The 18,990-nt window shown below is 38.0% G+C and overlaps 1 protein-coding gene across 50 annotated transcripts in view; it reads left to right on the top strand.

Annotated features, from left to right (window-relative positions):
* GTDC1 (glycosyltransferase like domain containing 1) overlaps positions 1–18,990 on the top strand; it is a 423,749-nt gene that overhangs the window by 288,044 nt on the left and 116,715 nt on the right. For all 50 annotated transcript variants that reach the window (XR_011428195.1, XR_011428194.1, XR_011428191.1 and 47 more), the window contains one exon: positions 18,432–18,761. Coding sequence is in view for 44 of the 50 variants with exons in the window: in XM_070240833.1 (XP_070096934.1) it covers positions 18,432–18,761 (330 nt within the window). In the remaining 6 variants the exon portion in view is untranslated. The remainder of the gene's footprint in view (positions 1–18,431; positions 18,762–18,990) is intronic.

Genomic DNA, 18,990 nt, shown 5'->3' with positions numbered 1-18,990 from the left:
GGCCTCTCATGTGGTTTTGCTTCATCTGACAATGACGTCACTATCTTTCCATTCGCCTTACTTTTATAAAATTGTGCCCAGACTGAATGGCGATGCCAGTAAAGGAAACTGAGTCCTAGGAGGAATTTTTCATTCGCTTAAATGAAGTGATATGATAAACAAGTAAAACCTGATGTGACAATATGGCATAAAACTGTGATGCACGATGTTTGATTCCATTCCTGTGAATGTTTTCTAAAGCTTTTATGCCTTTCTCATGTCTTATGTATACGTATACTGATCAGGGGAAACATAATTCGTGCTTAGATATTTATTGCTATCAATGAATGACCAGATGGTTCTTGCCTATGTTGGAAGAGAACCATTTTGCCTATTTGGGAACTCTGAGGGACATTACATATAACACACTAAGCAGGATGATCAACTCCAGCCCAAGCGAGAAACACACAGCTGCCTTTCTCTTTGTAAAGTTGGCAGAGGTTCACAAATGCCTTTTTTCTGATTTTTTTAATGAAATAGTTTGTGTAAATTTCCCTACCAAGCTAACACTTGCTCATTGTGGAAAACTGTGGCAATACAGACCAAAAAAAGTAAGAAGGCTTATAAATTGATTTTTACTATTTATAACTAGCCACTTGGAGATTTGACAGTGGTCATGATGATACAAAAACTGATGTTAATTTGAGTATATGTACTTTCCTGGACACTGTGCTAAGTGCTTTATGTAAATTATATTATTTAATTCTCCCCACAATCCACTGATGTAGGTAATGATATTAATCTCCCTTCATAGACGAGAAAACTGAAGCCCAGAGATGTTAAATGAATCACCTGAAGTCACACAGCTCCTAGGTCATAGTAACAGAGTTCATTGAACCTGGGATTGCCTGACTCCCAGCCCCATTGATTTCCAAGAGTTAATGATTAACTCTTCATCTGTTGTATACATTTCAAATATTCCTTTCATTTTTGTATGTTTCTTTTCAGTTGTATTTATAAAGCTTTTGATATATTAAAATATTTTATTTTTACGTAGATGAATCTATTCGTTACTTTTGTGATTTCTACCATTAGTGTCATGTTTCAAAAGGCTTTTCCTATTCCTAGATTATGACATGGGAGAGAGGAAAAAAAGAAATGCCAGCAGTACCCAAAGAAAATATTCACAAGCCAGAAAGCCAAAGTATCTGCAGAAATTGTCCCCAGCAGGAAGGAAAAAGAGATCTGAGAGTGTGTTTGGAGGCAATGGCAGAAGGGGAAATAAAGCTGTTCCCCCGTTTTATCCATTGAGTCCACCTGTTCCATAAGCCAGTGATATACACTGCCTTTCCTCCTTCCCACCCTCCCCTTCAAGCTCCTGCAGCAGGGTCTGGACTGGGAGGAAGGACTGGAGGAAAAGAGAGGAAGGCTTATTACTTAGCTGGTGCTGCTTGACGGTCTCTCTCGGATGTCAGATGCCTTCTGTGGGGCAGTAGCCAAATGCCAGCTCTTTTGTGTGGTATAGAGGTGTGTTCTTTTGAGATGCTCCTGTGGAAACCTCACATACACAGATATTCTTTATCATGGATCAGACTCTCTCTAGGTGACCTCTAATCACTCCCTTCTTTCAGCTCCTACCTCAGGAGTATGTCCCTTGCCCTGAAGGCAGCCATCTTGAGCATAGTCCTTTCAATATGGTGCATGAATACCCCCCACTAGTACCAGAGGGGGAAAAAATCAAGTATCCTTTCCCTTCCAAATGGTAAAAATGGAGGCTGCTTCCATTGTTGCCCTTTCTTCTTGTCCTGCCTTGTGGACAACATCAGTCAGCCTCCTACCTTCAGAACCTTGAAGGGCTAGCATCAGGATCTATGCCCAATATTTTAGGGGGATATGCAGTAGTTTCTCCCAAAAACACTTCCGAGCTCTGTTGTAGGAGCAGGAGGAGGCAGGCTTTTGAGTTTCGGCAGCTTGGCAGTCATCCATTTTGGGGAAAGAGATGCCAGCCTCCTGTTCTGGCAGACGTCCTAAATCTCTACGAGAGGTTCTCATGGAGCACATCTACTCCTGTGAATTTCCTCCTCTTATTTAGGCTGTCAGACAATAATGAGATAAGAGTCATGGGGCCAATATTTCTACCTTCAGCAAGTCCTGCGGAGATGTGTCTTATACCTCTGTTTAGCATGTGTAGTTATTAGTCCTCAATGTTAGGACCTCAGCTAAAATGCCGAGATGATAGGAAAAGTCCCATTCCACATCATATGATGTAGAGTTATTTTGTCACATGACATGTCCACAAATGTCATGTGATAGAAACTTTCTAATTGTTTCTTTCAAAATGGATCATCAGTTATCACAGATGCTTTCTGATTAGCGTATTACTTTTTAAATAGCAACCCAAGCCATCAATAAATTGATAATTCATTTCTTGTAGAGGTATAACCTCATTACAGTAAAATGAAAAAAGGAATTATATCAAAAGACTGTTCTGTACTGCAAAGCTATTCCTGTGTCGCAGTGTGTAGTCCTTCGAAGCAGTGTTTTGTTGATCTTGGTGACAACAAATTCAATATATCTAATAATACTGCATAGCAGGTCTTCTTTCTGTTTCCTGTTGATGTGACAGTCACTCTTTAATGAAACTTTATTTTGTATACTATTTGCATTGTAGATCAGGAATGAAGAACTGAGTTTGCTTAAGCAATAGCTGAGCTGTTTATACTTTTTATATTCTTCCATCAAGAAATAATTACCCTTCAACCAACCTTACCTCTTTCTGCATCATATATGCAAACCACCTAAATAAAACATATTCAAACTCCCAAACCACACATCAGTATACAGAAATGATCAGGACCCAGAAAAGCATAGAATAATGCACACCAAACCCTTTGCACTTCCTCGTACTAAGGCGTTCATTCATTCCTTCAAGTACATACTGAGCATCTTATGTGGGCCATAAGCCTGTGAGGCAATAGAGTTGATTGTGCTCATTTATTTACTACCTGGAAGTAAAGAATAAGATTTGTTTTAACTCCAGGTCTATAAAATTGAGATGTTATTTCTGACTTAACAAAGATAATATTGTAGTAAGATCTTGGTATCTCATTGGTTTGTTGTCTATAATTCTCTGTTGGAATGCATCGAGTACACATGGCCTTCAGCAGTTTACTGCAGGGCCATCTGATCATTTCCTATTTGTACTCTCAAACTAACATTCTGTTCTAGAATAATCTGGCTTTTGACACCCTTAGAACTCAGTTGTGCCCTGGCAGACATTATTGAAGTGTTAAATGTGTATAAATTAGGGCATGTATTGACAGTTCAGGTGGTATATGCAGTGCTTTAAAATAGCCTGTGCCAACAGGACACAGACTCTCAATATAGCTAAATTATGGAATAATGACATTTTTAGGATTATGAGATTTTTTTTGTTTTATATGAGAACTCCATTGAGTAGTTACTCTTCCTGGGACATTTACAATATGGTTAGAGGTATACAATTTCCACTCATATCCAATTTAGTATTTAAAGAGATGTTTGAACATCTCTATGGTTTTGACCCACAATAATGTTAATGTAAACTGTGAATGAATATAAGTCTCTACTGAAAATATTTGCCCATATTCATGAACCCACTGTTCAAAGAAAAGATATTTCAAGTGGAAAGCAAAAAACTCCTCTACAAATAATGTTGAACCACAAACTAACGTTCATCATGTCCTGAAAGATGACCATGGATTGTTGTGATCTTTAAACAATCAATATAGTGTCTCTTTGAGAAGCCTAGAAGAGGGAAATTCAGCCATATGTTAAAATACCTGATTTTCTTCTTTTTCCTATAACAGCAGAGATTTGAGTTTGAGTGAGCGCTCTATAAATGCCTGCTGATTGCCTAATAGTTTAAGTAAATATCTTAAAATTTAGAAAATTGGTGAGATTTTTTTAAGAAAGGGTAAAACTTGGGTTCAGACCTTTCTCCATTGCTTCACTCTGGTGAGTCTGTAACTCTTCCCCAGGCATACTGACCAACACCTAAATGTGAATTAATCATCATTCCTGCCTCTCCTCAAAACCTTTTTCATTTCTGATTTTTTCCTGTCCAATATCTATTCCAGTTTAGCAAGTCAGAACCTGGCTCTAACCGCTTACTGTAGGATTAGACCCTTAAGAACTTCAGACACAAGAACTTCTGGATACAGAAAATAAACTAAGTTTTTAAAACAATTCGTAGGATAAAAAATAAATTGAAAACATACGATAATATAAAAAATTAATCCTTACTTTTAAAAGGACTAAGTAGAATTTTTATGTATTCATTAAAATTGACTCAGTGGATGTGTTAAGTATTAGACATGTATGAAGAGACAATTAGTGACCTAGAAGCTAGACCTTAAGAAATAAAAAGATAAGAATGCAACTTATGTCTAATAGGAGTTCCAGAAGGAAAAATTAGAGAAGATGTTAGAGGCAAGATTCAGAGAGATTTTGGTGAGAAATTTTCAGAGATTATGAAAATCATGAATTCTCGAGGTAATACATAAATTTAGTTTTAAACAGTCAGCGAGTACAAAAAAAGTCTGTAATACAAAGCAAAATTCCTTTTACCAGTACTTCCCACCCCTAACCCCCGCTCCCCGCCCAGAGGCTACCACTGAAAAATCTTTTATTTCTTATCTTCTATTTCCTGACTTTTTAAAAATATGAGGTATTATCTGTTGACTTGCTACCAGTAGAAATGATATACTTAGCTCTCTTACAGTATGAGCATGCACACACACACATACACACACACACACACACACACTCTTACACTTTCCCTATCCTTCCAATATGGCTATATCTGAACTTTTAGTTAAATAAAATATTCTGTGTTTATAGCATTATTGCTCTGTAAAAACTGTTCTCTGCTGAGCAGCATTATATTCTCTGATTATGTTTCCTTTCCTAAACAGCTCTTCACTTTTTCCTGGAGCTAATTATTACTTTGGCTTTATTTGCTTGGTTTCTGTATCACTATCACAAACCCATTCCCAAGCTCTGTCGTTATCTCTAATTCTTCTTTTTGATATGGTCAACCACATCAGGAAACCTATCATTTCCATTTTTTTCTTGGATACCTCTATCCTGGAGGCCTCGCTTCTCCTGCTCCTGTCCATTCTGATTGCTTTCTGGGCCCTTGAGTCAACTATTTTTTGAAATTCTTGTTGAGAAGTCTGATTCCCGTCTGTTTCTGATCCCTTTCATGTGACTCCCCCTGTTGGCTCTCTCAAAAGGTATTAGATTTTCTTTTTTACCTGTGGTGTTCTGAAATTTCATAACCATTCCACTTGGATTCAAGATTTATTCTCTTCTTATGCAGGGCAAGCATTTTCTTCAGTATAAAGAATTTTCTTATATTTCTTCTTTGATTTTCTCCCCCATGATTTCCTCACTATTCACTTTCTTCAACTCCTGTTAGTCAATATTGAACCTTAGATTGGCCTAATTTAGTTATCTCTTCTACTATTTTCTTCTCTTTGTTTTTGTTCTGCTTTCTTTAAGATTTTCTCAACTTTATCTTCCAACTCTTCTATTGATTTTTTTCAGTTATGATATTTTTATTTGTAGGCACTCTTTCTTGTTCTTGAATGTCCTTTCTTATTATATCCCATTTTTCCCACCATGGAATACAAAATCTTATTTCGTCATTATAGGCATTATTGGATGTTTTTAAAATGTTTTCTTCTACTTGTCATGTTGTCTCAGTTTCTTCTAAGTTCCTTTTTTCTAATTGTTGGCTTTGATATATTTATTTTATGTTAAAAGTTTTCCTCAATGTCTGATGGTCCCTGGCTCTCCATTCATATTTGAGAGTGAGACCCTGAAAGATGATTAGAATTTCAGAGACAGTGACTAGTGACTTTTTTCATAAGATGAGCAAAGAAGAATTCAGTTGTTTTGTTGTGGCATCCCTACATGTCAGTGTCACTAGGTCAGTCCACTTAGTTTCCAGAGAAAGTCTCGTTTGGTCTTCTGGAAGGAGAATCTCCAGCTATCTGGAAGCCAAATGGGAGAAGGGCACTAGAGAGGCGTCACCAGTAAATAGGCATACCTTCCTTAATTTCCCTCACCCTTGCCTTCAGCCTTGACTGGTCGCTGTGGTCCAGCCCCTCCAGTGAGGAAGACTCCTTTCCACTGTTGAGGTGAGAGGTAAGGGGAGAGGGGAGGGAGTTGCCGGCTGCATGGGCTTGGGGAGTGTTATCAGAGGGTTTGAGTTCACTTTATATAGAATTGCTACCAGTTCTATTTTGACTTCTGCCCTGCGACGGCATCTCCAGAGGCATCTGATGTGTCCAATTCCTGAGCCTTCTGGAGTTTGTCTGGAGAAAATGAGCTGCTGCTTCTTGGCTAACAGCACATGCATAAGCAATATCACCTGTACTTATAGACACATTCTGCCACCTCCTCTCTGTTCAAACACTCATTCATCTGCTTTCTATCTTCTGAAATTTGGTTGGCATTTCTTTTCTATTGTCATCTCTCTCAATTTTTCTCTTTGTCCTCGAGAATCTATGCCTTTTTAAAAATTCCCATAGCATTATTTTAGTAGAGATTCAAAAGGCAGGGGAGATTTAAAATTAGTGTTCTCTCTGTCACGTTTTCCTCAATCCATTCTTCACACTGTAGCCAGAGTGTTTATTTAAAAACAATCTGACTGTAACCTTCTCAAATGGCTAAAAGTGCTTCACTTATATTATTAAGGGCAGAAAGGCCTCTCCCTGGTTATTTCTTGGGCCTCGTTTTTGTCCCTCCCCTCCCCTCCCTTCAGTCTACCCACACCCACTCAATGCTCTGGCCATATCTTGCTTTTTACTCTAGACCACGTTTCTCCCTAGGCCCTTTGCACATGCTATTACTCTTAGCATAGCCCACCTCTCACTCCCATACCTGGCTAACTTCTAATCATCATTGTGGTCTCAACTGAAAGACCACCTTCTTTGGAGAACGTTTCTTGGTGCTGGCACCCCTCCAAGGTTGAGTTCTCAAAATCATTACACCTAATTCCCCTGATGGGAGCACCTACCACATTGGGTATTCCATGACGGCATCTTGTCTGTTTGCCTGGCACATAGTAGGCACTCCAATTTTTGTTGAGTCAAGAATAAATGTGTTTTTTTCTGTACCTTTTTCACTCCATAGTTTCCCTGGGAATTTAGGGCCTTTCTTTACCTTCCAGCCTTGGTTTCATTCTAGTAATTGCCCAGCGTTTTACCCATTTGCTCTAGTTTTACTCCCCCTTTTCCAAACTTAGAAGTACAGGAAAGTATAGAAAACCTGAAGTAAGTGCAAGTGTTTGTACACTGACTTTGTATACTTGAAGGTTTTATTTCAAATGTAAAATGAACAAAATTGTATCTTCTAATATTACTTTAGAATAAAGTCAGTTTCTGTGGCTTAAAAATTATACGGTAGTATAATCAGAACTTGAAGCGAATCAATACTTAGTGCCATAGCATTTAATGTGGGGGCAAAAAAAAAGAGGGTTGTGCTGGAAGTTGAATTTGCTGGTAATTTTGATTTATTCAGGTTGTGGGTAGACAAATGAAAAAGAAAAAAAAGGACTGGATTTTTGATGTCTGTGTGTTCATGCTTCAGAGACCTGGAGACTGATGTTTTAAATTTCCTGGTCTTACTTTCCTAGTTTATGTAGCTTTAAGAAGGAAAAAGATGGAATCTCTCAGTTAGAAAAATGAAGGAATAAAAGGAGAGCTAAGCAAAAGTGAAAGAGAGACAAAAGTACCATAGGAAACAAATAATAGAAAGGGAGGAGTATATTTGTTTGATTTATAACATTGGGCCTTTTTGTAATTAATGTGCCTCTAAGTGTGAGTACAAATCTTTGGTTAGTATACAAATGAATAAGGTAACATATTAAAATGCCTACCCTAAATGGATGGCTAAAGTGTAACTTATAAGAGTTAACAAGAAAAATTCATCTTAAAAAAGGCATGAAGCTCTGGTTTATGAAGTAGGCTTAACTGTGAAAGGGCTGGTGAGACAGAAACCAGAGTTTTTAGAATGTTGAGTATCTCTTTAGTAACAATGACAACATAATGATGATGATCTTCACCATTATTAATAATGATGATGATCTTCACCATTATTATCAATAATAAAAAATAATAGTATTTACTGAGCTTTTACTATGTCTCAAGCAACATGGATAACATAATTCTGCAAGGCAGCATTACAAGTATCCCCAATTTACAGATGAGGTAGCTGATCCTTGGAGAAAAGACTCTTTCCCCAAGTCTGCTAATAAGTGGCAGAGCCCTGAACTGAGACCAGACGATATGTTTAGAGCCCTGCTTGACCCAGTATGCTGTTTTGCCTCTTAATAATATCTGTAGGATAATCAGTAGATTTGATTCAATGTTTCATGCCTATATTTTTATGAGAAATCTAGGACTCATCTCATTCTTATTGAACAGACGAGAAAACCCCAGGGTTTACAGAAATTAAGTGACTTTATTTACAACCAAACAAGTTTTTAAGAAAACTTTCTTTCCTAAAACTCCATTCCATATTCTTTTTTATTTATTTTTAGTAAAAAAGTAACATTTTTGCTTCACAATAAAATTCACAAACATTTTCTCCTTTTTAGCCTTCCAAATTATCAGTTTTGATAGTCACCTCTTTTTTTTTTTAGTATTATCTCGTTGTCACTGTCTGTCAACATAGATATAGTACTTTCCGAAGACCCTATCTCCAGACATAGTCACATTAGGAGTCAGGACTTCAACATACGAATTTTGAGGGACCACAATTCAGTCCATAGCACCAGTTAAGTGATACCATGCTCTAAAGGAGACTGTCCGATTGGAAACACTGCCTAGGGGAATTCTTATTTTTCTTTGGAAAGAAGAAAGTGATCCTTTCTTCAATACCAGCACATTTTCCCATCTTGCTTTCAACTTGCAAATAATGGCTTCCAAAGAAAAAAGAAAATCCTGAAACAGCACACGTGATTAGAGATTATTTTTAGAGTTTACTTCAATGCTTCATTGATGCTATCGAAGATAGAGGATTTCCAGAGTAGTGAGAACATTTACTTGCTAACAAGGTAAATCTTTACAGAGCACCTAGCGGCATCTCTGTACATGTGAAATCGCTCCTTCCTCTTGCTTGAAAAGGATTACAGTAGTGCTCCCTTATCCACGGTTTTGCTTTCTGAGGTTTCAGTTTCTAGTGTTCAACCGCAGTTTGATTATTATTAATGGAAAATTCCAGAAATAAACAGTTCCTAAGTTTATATTGCACACCATTCTGAGTAGCGTGATGAAATCTCGAGCCATCCCATGCCATCCCCCTGAGGAAGTGAATCATCCCTTTTTCCCGCATATCCGTGCTGTACACACTACCCACCCGTTACAAGTAACCCCGATGTTACTTCATCATGGCCCCAAAGCATGAGAGGAGTGATGTTGGCAATTTGGATATGCCAAAGAGAAGCTGTAAAGTACTTCCTTTAAGTGAAAAGGTGAAAGGTCTCAATTTAATAAGGAAAGGAAAAAAATCATATGCTGAGGTTGCTAAAATCTATGGTAAGAACCAATCTTCTATCCATGAAATTGTGAAGAAGGGAAAAGAAATTTGTGCTAGTTTTATTGTCGTACCTCAAATATCTTTGTATAGGAAAAAATATAGTTATACAGAGTTTGGTGCTCTCTTCAGTTTCAGGCATCCACTGGGGGTCTTGGAACATATTCCCAGCAGATAAGGGGGGACTACTGTCAGATCCACATTTTGTAACTTTTTCATTTTTGTATTCTATAATTAAGTGAGGTGAGTGGATAGAAGCTTTTAAAACTTCACTTCTGAGTTATTAGTGAAACAAATAATGAACGAATTATTAAGTTTGAATTAAAAAGATCATTTTAGTAATGGAATCAGTAAACACAATTTAGTTTAAAGATGATATGGATAGTTTTCAATTTCTGGGGCTAAGAGACCCAAATAAGTAGGTATGAAATGTCACTACATATGCACTAAAAGCTTTGTAAATACAGACATAACCTCTTGCTCATAGAAGAGGTTAAATATTTGTTGAATGAATATTTGTTGACTTATTCAACATGTGACTCATTCACTAACTAGGAAATGTGGTGGTACCCAAAATGGCCTTAGGAATAACTCCGTAAGTATGGATGTTACATGAGGGACCAAGAAAATGGGAACTTTACTGAGATTTACTCAGCAGCTCTACACATCATTAGCAACACATGTTCTCCAGTAACCTTCTCAAGAAATTTTCAAAACCAGATATTATTCCATTTTATAGATTAGGAACCTGAAGTTCAAAGAAATTAAGTGATTTGAATAAATTCACAAATACAGGAAATCCCAGTGCTACCCTGTGTACCCATACAGTCTGAATTCTCCCCTCTTCCACATGCCCATTGCTTGAATGGAGTTACTGAAGGTGCTTCACAGAAATTTCTCTCCACCCACCCTCCCAAAAGACTCTTTCTCATAGGCTCACTGTGGTACCTGAAATTATCCCATTTGTGATTATTTCCCTTGAATTAAGGTATTGCCCTTTTGAAAGGTATAATTCATTGAGCACAGAAGGTGATTCATACATTGTGGGAATTTAAGATTAGTTTCCAACAAGACCCACAGTGGAGAGCAGGGCATGATTCAAGGCTAGATCCAAAGTGGGACTTAGCTCCAGGATAGGCTGCAAGAGGACACCTGGTGGTGGGGGGTGGGGTGGGGACCTGGGCAGTTAGACAGTAGTATAAAGGTCTTAGGGAATTAACCACCAGTGGGTGCAGCATGCGCTAAGGGAAGGTAAGAAAATAAAGCTGCCTTGTTTGCAGTTTAGCCTACAACTTTGCGAACTATGTTGAATTACTGTAGTTAACCTTGTGTAGAGGGTTTTGTTGTTGTTCTTAGAGAGCGCTTTTTCAGGAGGAGTGGGGATCAGAAGTGAGCATACATATGTTCAAAGGATGAGTCTGGGTTTGATAAACCTTTGTTCTGGCAAGATGCAAGATAGCTTTTCTTATTCTCCTGCATTTATAAGGACCTTAAATTTTCTCTATGGGAGGAGTATATCAAAAAGGGATTTAATAAAATTGCATGAGACAAACTGCTCATACTAATAAGCAGTTAAATTAGCAGTGTATACAATCTAAAACACTTTGAAATTAAGAGAGGATGAGAAATTGAGGCATAATTGTTTAAGTTAAATAATACTAATTACAAAAATTGTGTTGCCAGAAGAGGCCATATAAGCAAATGGTATAAATAAGGTATATGAAAAGTGTTAGATTTTCAGAAATGGGTCTTAGAAATGCTAGTGGGAAATAAATATAAAAAGGAATAGGCTCTTGGGAACAGAACCATCCTTTCCTTATGACAGCCATATATCCCAGCTATTTAAAGAACAGACATCAGAAAATGATGGACCCTAAACAGGGGACGGGAAGCTGAAGCTTCTGTTTTGGCAGCTTTCAAGAGAAGATGCTCTCTTCACTAAATGTGTCATCTCTGGGACCAGACATGGCTAATGAGGCCAGTCTGATAACCACAAATTTGCTTTCAGTTTCGGCATGCATTTCTCAGACTAATAAGTAGGGTTTCCTTGTTAATTTTAACTGCAGCTAGTTTCTATGAATCCTGTTTTCCTATCTCGTCACAAAGCAAATTCTTTGTAGTCCAAGCATCATCTCACAGACTACTGTCAGTATTTCCTGTTGGCTTTGAAAGTTTGCACCATGGGAGATGAAATTTGGTTCAGGCACCAAACGTTGAACATCTAAATGACATGGCCTGATCAGCCCCGGTGGTATTGGATGGCTCTTCTCTCAAAGCATTTGTGCTACGTACATGTGGATTGTAATTGACTCATCGGTGATTCAAGTTTGTTAAAATAACGTTCTGCCAGGAATGTCTTATTGAAACAGCCTTCATAGACATATTTTATGAATATCAGCCCTTAACCATCTCCCTAAAGAAGAACAACCATCCTACAACCAACCACCAAGCATAAGTCTGTCTTTCTGTTTAATGTTGTGGTCTCCAAACATCTAGTTTTAATTATGATGGATTTCCTTGTTTGTGATTCCTTCATTTAGTGAAGATAGCGTGGCAAGAGGTGTAGCGGGTATCTGTGTACGCGTGAACATGCTAGATCAAGATTTTTACTTTTATACATTATAGGTTTATATAAATCTGCTTACCATATAAGCGATGTATTAGACACATGTGGGCTAGCATGATTTTTTAATTATCTTTGATATTTGCTTATGTGGCTAAATTCTAAAAATGTTAATTTTGTAATTAATTTCCAACACATTGTTTGGAAACAGTGAATAGTTTTTGTTGTAAATCACCCCAGAACTTAGATCATTCAGCTGCCTGGATGTGTGTTCCCAGCTGCTTTTGGAAAAGTTATTTATCTTTGATTTCTATTTCCCTTCTCTTCAACTCTCACTACGGTTTCTATACTGGAATCCACAGAAATTGCTATGATAAAATCAAATAGTATTTTTTTCTGCTGTCATCCATATTAGCCTTGAACTATATCTTCTTCTGTCACTTTTTTCACTGGTTCTCCTGATTTCTTTCAAACTTCCTTTTCTCTACTGATGTGTCACCTTGGCGTATGGCCTTTGGTTTGGGTTTCATCATTTGGAGTGGGAAAGCATTTTCCCACTCCTTCTGCCATGCCTACTCTATAAAGTATGCCACCACCCATCTGGCTCTCATGCTTTTCAGACTCAGACTGTGCACCTCCTAGCATCTCAAGTAGTGTTTCCCAGATATCCTTTGTTGAATTTTAATTCATAAGGTGCCTCTTTTGGTGGGGTGGGGAGTGGGATCCTTGTTCCATGAAGTGCTAAGTTTGGAAAACCATAAATACAATATCCCCATCACATACTGGGTACTAAATAAATATTTATTGAATGAACAAAAGAATGAATAACGGAACATATTTATTGTACACACTAGCATGTGCTTTGGGAAGTTCTGTAATGAAGAAATGTTTAACTTGGTTTAACCCAGCATTTCCTAAGCTTGTTTTCTCACAAAACTTTCTCTAGTGCAATACCAACATGTTCCCATGGAACTAGTGTTGCACAGAATACACCTTGTGGAACTTCCGCCTAAAGGTTACAATGTGGTGGCCATACTGCTTTCCCTCCCTCAAACCTGAGCTATATGGAGAGAGGTTGAGCTTCATCAGCTCTCTCTCTCCTTGTCTGCCCACAGCAGGCCAGTTTCCTTACTCTGGTTGCTAATGCTCTCCTCTCTCTTTGCTGGCTCTTATTTGGAGTAATCTGTGGTCAGTTATTCTCTCTTTCTCTTTAACCATCCACTCATTTGCATCATTCTTTTTTCACATGCCGTCTTCCAGATCTGTTTTGAGAAGCATGACTATGGATAATCTCTGTCTTGTGGACTCTTACTGTGGGTATTTATGAGATTCTATAGGTTGAACTTTATTAAGTACTTTATTAAGTACTTTTTATTGAATTCTCTCAAAAAGACATTTGTAAGCACCCATGGCATTCTCTTCAACAACACCTGAATCAATATTAATGTCCTAAGTTGACTTGACTTGCTTTATCTTATCACCTTCCTCCTGACTACCTCTGACAGTCAACTAAACATACTCTAGCTTCTCAACTTTAGCAGAAATAAGCTAAGATGCCTAGAGCATTTCTTGTGCTTGCCCTGAGTCTTAAGATCATTTAAGGTTCCTCTCAAATCTAGTCTTTTCCTGACTGATCTGAATACAGCATTTGTCCATTCCCACAGGTCCAGCTCTCAGTTTTTGTGTTTGGATGTGGGTGGTGGAAGGAAGCAATCACATTTATGTCCAAAAAGTACTTTTTCCGGCAGTGTCTTTAAACATTGCCTGCCATAGTCCTGGGCTTTGTGGCAGTGCTTCTGGAACCACGTTAGGGGACAGAAGTGGAGAGGAAGGAAGGGCGTTAGAAAGGAGAGGCGGCAACAGAGAGGCTCTACTTCTGTTTCACAGATTGCCTGTTGGTTGGGAAAAGTTGGGGATGGGGTCCTATGGCTAACAACAGATTGGAAATGAGTGTGGTAATCAGAATATTTCTAAAAGTAAAAACAGGTTCTGATAGAGCTTCGGAGAGATTTGGAAACAGGGAAAAACGTTCTGTGAGTAAGGTGAGCAGTATCATTCCTTTAAGAAAAATTGGGGTGATTATTAAATGGCAAACCTGGCATATGCTCTAAAAGGCAGCTCACTGGTATTTTTTCTGACTCTTTTCTCTCCTTACCTTAGGACCTTTTGTCTTCTCATTAGCACCTCCACCAGGGTTGGAGCTAGGGAAGAGAAAGGAAGTGTTCAGACATGTGCCTATTTGCATAGTCACTGCATTAAGTTAGCGCCAGGACAGTGCAAACATTCTGTCCAGTTCTATAGAAAAGCCAGTTTCACTCCATCAGTAAGATATTATTTTTGTTTTTATCATAGAACAGTTTATTGGCCAAGCTTCTCTTAACTGTACATTACAAATAGTGTCTGATTAAGAATGTTCTGGATGGGTTAATTAGTGTGGTGACTATTATTAAGCAAACTGCTTGTTAGTATTATGCCTATTTGATCTTGGTATTGATGCGAAGTAATTGACCATAGAGCTGCATGTAGAAAAGCTGGAATAAAGTTTTTTGATTTCTTTTATGGCAATAAATTGTTTACATTAAACATGTCCATGAAAATATGAGTTTCATGGCACAGAGAATCAGAATAGACTCTATGTGGGATGCTGGATGAAGACTTGTTTTGTTTTGTTTTTTTAGAAATATTTATACGTTTGTCCAGCTTGCTTCAAGACCAGCTTTGATGAAACAAAGTAAAAAATTACTTCAGCTCACTGCTGCAGAGTATATGAAATCTAAAGTGATTTTAATTTCCCTCACCTACAGGACCTATTTTATTTCAGATTTAGCTAATTGCCTAAATACTACTTTGGGTAACAATCACTATATATAAATAGACTATTAAAGAAAAATATGAGAATATATTATAAACAAGGAAAGCATAGCATGTAACCACCTTCTTTCAAGTAGTGGATTATTATCTATATTATTTATTCGTATTTTGTCCAGTTCTCTTATTAAGTTTCCCTAGCTATAGCATTTCCATAGGGAATTTATTCCATGAGCTAATAAATTATACTATCAGGGAGTTTTTCTTGAAATTCAGCTTAAATTTTCCCATTCTTAATTTCATCTCATTATTCCTAGTTATACCCCCTTGTACCAGGCTAAATAATTATTCTCTTTCCTTGGAGACTCCTATTATGTACCCCTCTAGTTGTCACTTAACCAGGCTATTCATATTTAGCTCCTTTAATCTGTCCTCATAAATCAATTCTTCCATTGCCTTAATCATTATTATTGCTCTTCTAGGAACTCTCTAATTTTCAAACATATACAGTTATCAGGTGCCCCAGATGAAATCAGTATTTGCACAGTCTTCCGTCCCCACAGGCTTGGTATCTTCCTTCCCTGTACAACATGATCTGTGACAAAGTGGCATCACTTTGCTGGGTCAAATCAACACAAGCTCATCTTGTCAAACTCCAGACAACATAGTATTTTCCGTGGGTCCTACTTGCATTCAGCTTTATTTTTATTTTTTCAACTTCGTAATATTAATCAGCTGAGTGTTTGGATACTGTCCATATTTCTATTCTGCATCTTTCCTTGTCCTTATTCACCACCGCCTATCAAGTCAGTCATCCACAACCTGTGTTAACGTGGGATTCCGTTTATCCTGGAGAACATTTAGGAAACGTGTTGAATAAAAGCAGGCCTAGCACCTTGCCCACAGCTAAATTCCTTGTCAGTTACCAATTCCCATTGTTTACAACCCTTTAGCCAATCTCCCGTCTCTTTTAATTTGCAATTTTGCTCACATGCTGGCCAATATAAATGGATTTTATGAGTAAGATGGGTCAAGATACTGTTTTCTAAAATGAAGATATGTTGTTTCAATGCCCATTGATTTTTTTTCATTGTGAATCCTTTGTGCACTAAGTTTGTAATTCTGTTAAAATCCTTTTTAAGCTTGCCTGGCTTTCTTTATCTGACATAAACAAATAGGTTATGTTGCTCGCTTTATTGTTGTTTTCCAGCTACATACAGATGTTCCTTCTCTTACCATTTGTTCCTTTTGTTAAGGAGAAGTTGAAGATCTTGTTGTAGTCTTTTTTTTTTTCTTTTTGCCTTTTGTGGTGATCGATGGAACTTCTTTATTCATTTTTAGTTCCTTAGAATCTCCTCAGTATTTTGAATTTGTTTCAGGAAGAAAGTTGGTTAGTTCCCTTAAATATTTTGGACCTGTGAGATCTGACACTGTAATCTGTTTATGCCCATGTTTCTTTCCATTTTAAATCAAGCATTAGTGTATTATTATATTAGGGCATACCAGGGGTGTTAGGACCATTCTTCCAATCTACCTAGAGTCATCTACTTATTACTTGGGGCGGCGACAGGCACTGTCCTTATATATTCAGGTGATTTTTCTCAAAGGGCTTTATGAAACAAGCACAGAAGTCCCAAAACAAGCTTTTCGATTCTGGAAGGTACACAGGATACTACAGCCAGACTTTGTTTCCAGCTCACAGTATAATCCCCACTATTCCGTAGCGTGGCTCATCAGCCCTCACTTTCAGAACTTGTGAACAGAGCCCTCTCCCCAACTGCACACTCACTGTTCTAATCCCTCCGCTCACTTCGTAAACTCCCATCTCTGCCTCTACTCACCTCTCTTGGAATAGATGGCCTTGCCTGATGCTTTGGTGGCATGCCTTAGATTCCACCCCTGCCTCCTGAAACTGTTTTTCAGCTTCATTTTTTTCTCCTTCTTCCCTCAGCTTTGTAAAAGAAGCTCAGTTTATTCTCTTTTATACTTTCCCCCCGCACCAGGAATCCTACTCTTATCACACATTATCTTGTTTTCCTACTTCCGTCTTGTAAGACTTTTCTCTTTCTTCAGGATTCTGCTCCCTTCCCCAGCAAGTATCCCCAAGTGAACACCCCTATGTTCACGGGCCCCGTTAAAGAATATCTGACCCTGCCTTCCCTGCTCTTCTCCTCTCCACGACTCTTTCTCCATCTCTCTCTCTCCCTCCCTCTCTCTGTCTGTCTGTCTCTCCATCTCTCTGTCTCTCTGTCTCTCTCGCACATACCCTGACCTGTACTCTGGTTTCTGCCTACCCGACTCCACAGGAACTGCCCTTGGGGTGCCCAGTGATCTACCGTGTCATGTCAAAAGCCGCTTATTGTCTTTGGTGTTGGAGCTCCTCTGTAGTGTTTTCCACCCCTTTTTAATGCATTTTTAAGAACTCTGGATTCTTTTTTTTCACACATTCTTTTGGGGCTCTTAATTCGCTTAATCCTCACCTACCTCTTAAATGCATATACCATCTATTTCTTCACCTACTCAACAATCCAGGGAAGAGGCTGAGTCTCTGCGTGGGCCTCAGGGACTCTGAGAAAGCACTTGTCTGACTCAGATCCCGGGACCTGGCCCCAGCCTCTTTGGGTTGAATATTATTCCCTGAAGAGTTCCTGTTCTCTCACACTGTTCCTTCAGTCCAGAACTTCTGCCTTTCAAAATCCTTCATCTAAAACTCTCTTTAAGCGTTTACTGATCCCCAAATCAGAATCTGTAGTTCTCAGTTTTAAAAGTTAGAATGTCCATTCTTTATATACTGTGTTCCACCACACAGGTTATTGGCTGTTCTCATGTCAGTCTGTCACTCTGTCTTTTCTAAGCACTACTGATTGGCTCCCCAGTAAGTGGTGAACTCCTTGATTTCATTTTAAATAGATGCTTCTATCAATAAGATATTGAACTCTGTATGACAAAGCATTATGGGAAGATAGGGGAGAGATGATAATGAAAACGATATAAAAATTTATTTCAAGAAATATTAGCAAGTTCAATTCAATGAAAAGTGTATGCAAGTGCCCAGGAGTACAAAACAGTCATATGAGCAGAAATATCCAGTGTTAATCAAGGACATTTGAACCATTTTTGTAGGTTAATGAACAAGTGTGTCTTGAAAATAAGCGCTGGACCATGTGGTAACTGGAAAATGCAAAATGGAACTCCAGAAAGATGAGTTCAGGAGGTGTGATAAACCATCACTCTACTCTTATTTTTTATGGTGTTGCAGAGGTTTTATAGCCATAGAATCTCTTCAGAAACCATTCAAAAACCATCTGGTCTAATTTTAAACTTTTGAACTTTCTCTTGATGGCTACTACTTTTTGCACTTTTTCTGGAATTTTTGTGATATCTTTAGTTTCTTTTTTCTCAGTGTTATACGTCATCATCATGTCCTTACAGAAAGGTAAAGGAGAAATAAATAGTATTTTCACTAAAAGTATATTGCATTTCCTTTTTGCAACAGATTCATGCCCAAGCACAAGAATGCCCATTTACAGAAGATGCTCAGCCTCAAAGGAAATGACAGTGCTGCTCCATCCGTAGCCCTTCCTGCCCAACAGGAGCAGAGAAGTTCTGAGGATTTACGCAAGGATTTTGATTTGGAGTCTGGACCTTGTGATGCTACACGACAAGAAAACCTGGGTAGCTCATTAATGCAGGAGTCATACTTGAAAATGTGCAACTCATCAGATCATTTGAGTTCTCATCATGGGGAAAATAAACAAAATCCATGTGACATTTTGAGTGGAGTTGATCAACAAAGACCATTGCACATTGTCTGGCCTCACAGGTGGTAAGTTTAAGACACACTAATTCAGTAAAAGTGGTAGCACTGGTAAAAGAAAGTATGTTCTGATGACTGACTTAGTAATTTGTTGTCCCTATAGCTTTAGAAAAGGATCATTTTAATATGTCAGTACTACTAATGTAGTGCTAAGGTGGTACTACTCAATAACTTTATATAAATAGCTGTGTACTTAAATTTGAATTACAGATAATTATTTGCAGTGATTTGCTCAACT

The sequence above is a fragment of the Equus caballus genome, chromosome 18 (assembly GCF_041296265.1).
Source record: "Equus caballus isolate H_3958 breed thoroughbred chromosome 18, TB-T2T, whole genome shotgun sequence".
Classification (NCBI taxonomy): Eukaryota; Metazoa; Chordata; class Mammalia; order Perissodactyla; family Equidae; genus Equus; species Equus caballus.
Note: the sequence above shows the minus strand (reverse complement) of the source record. Positions and strands in the feature narration are given on the sequence as shown.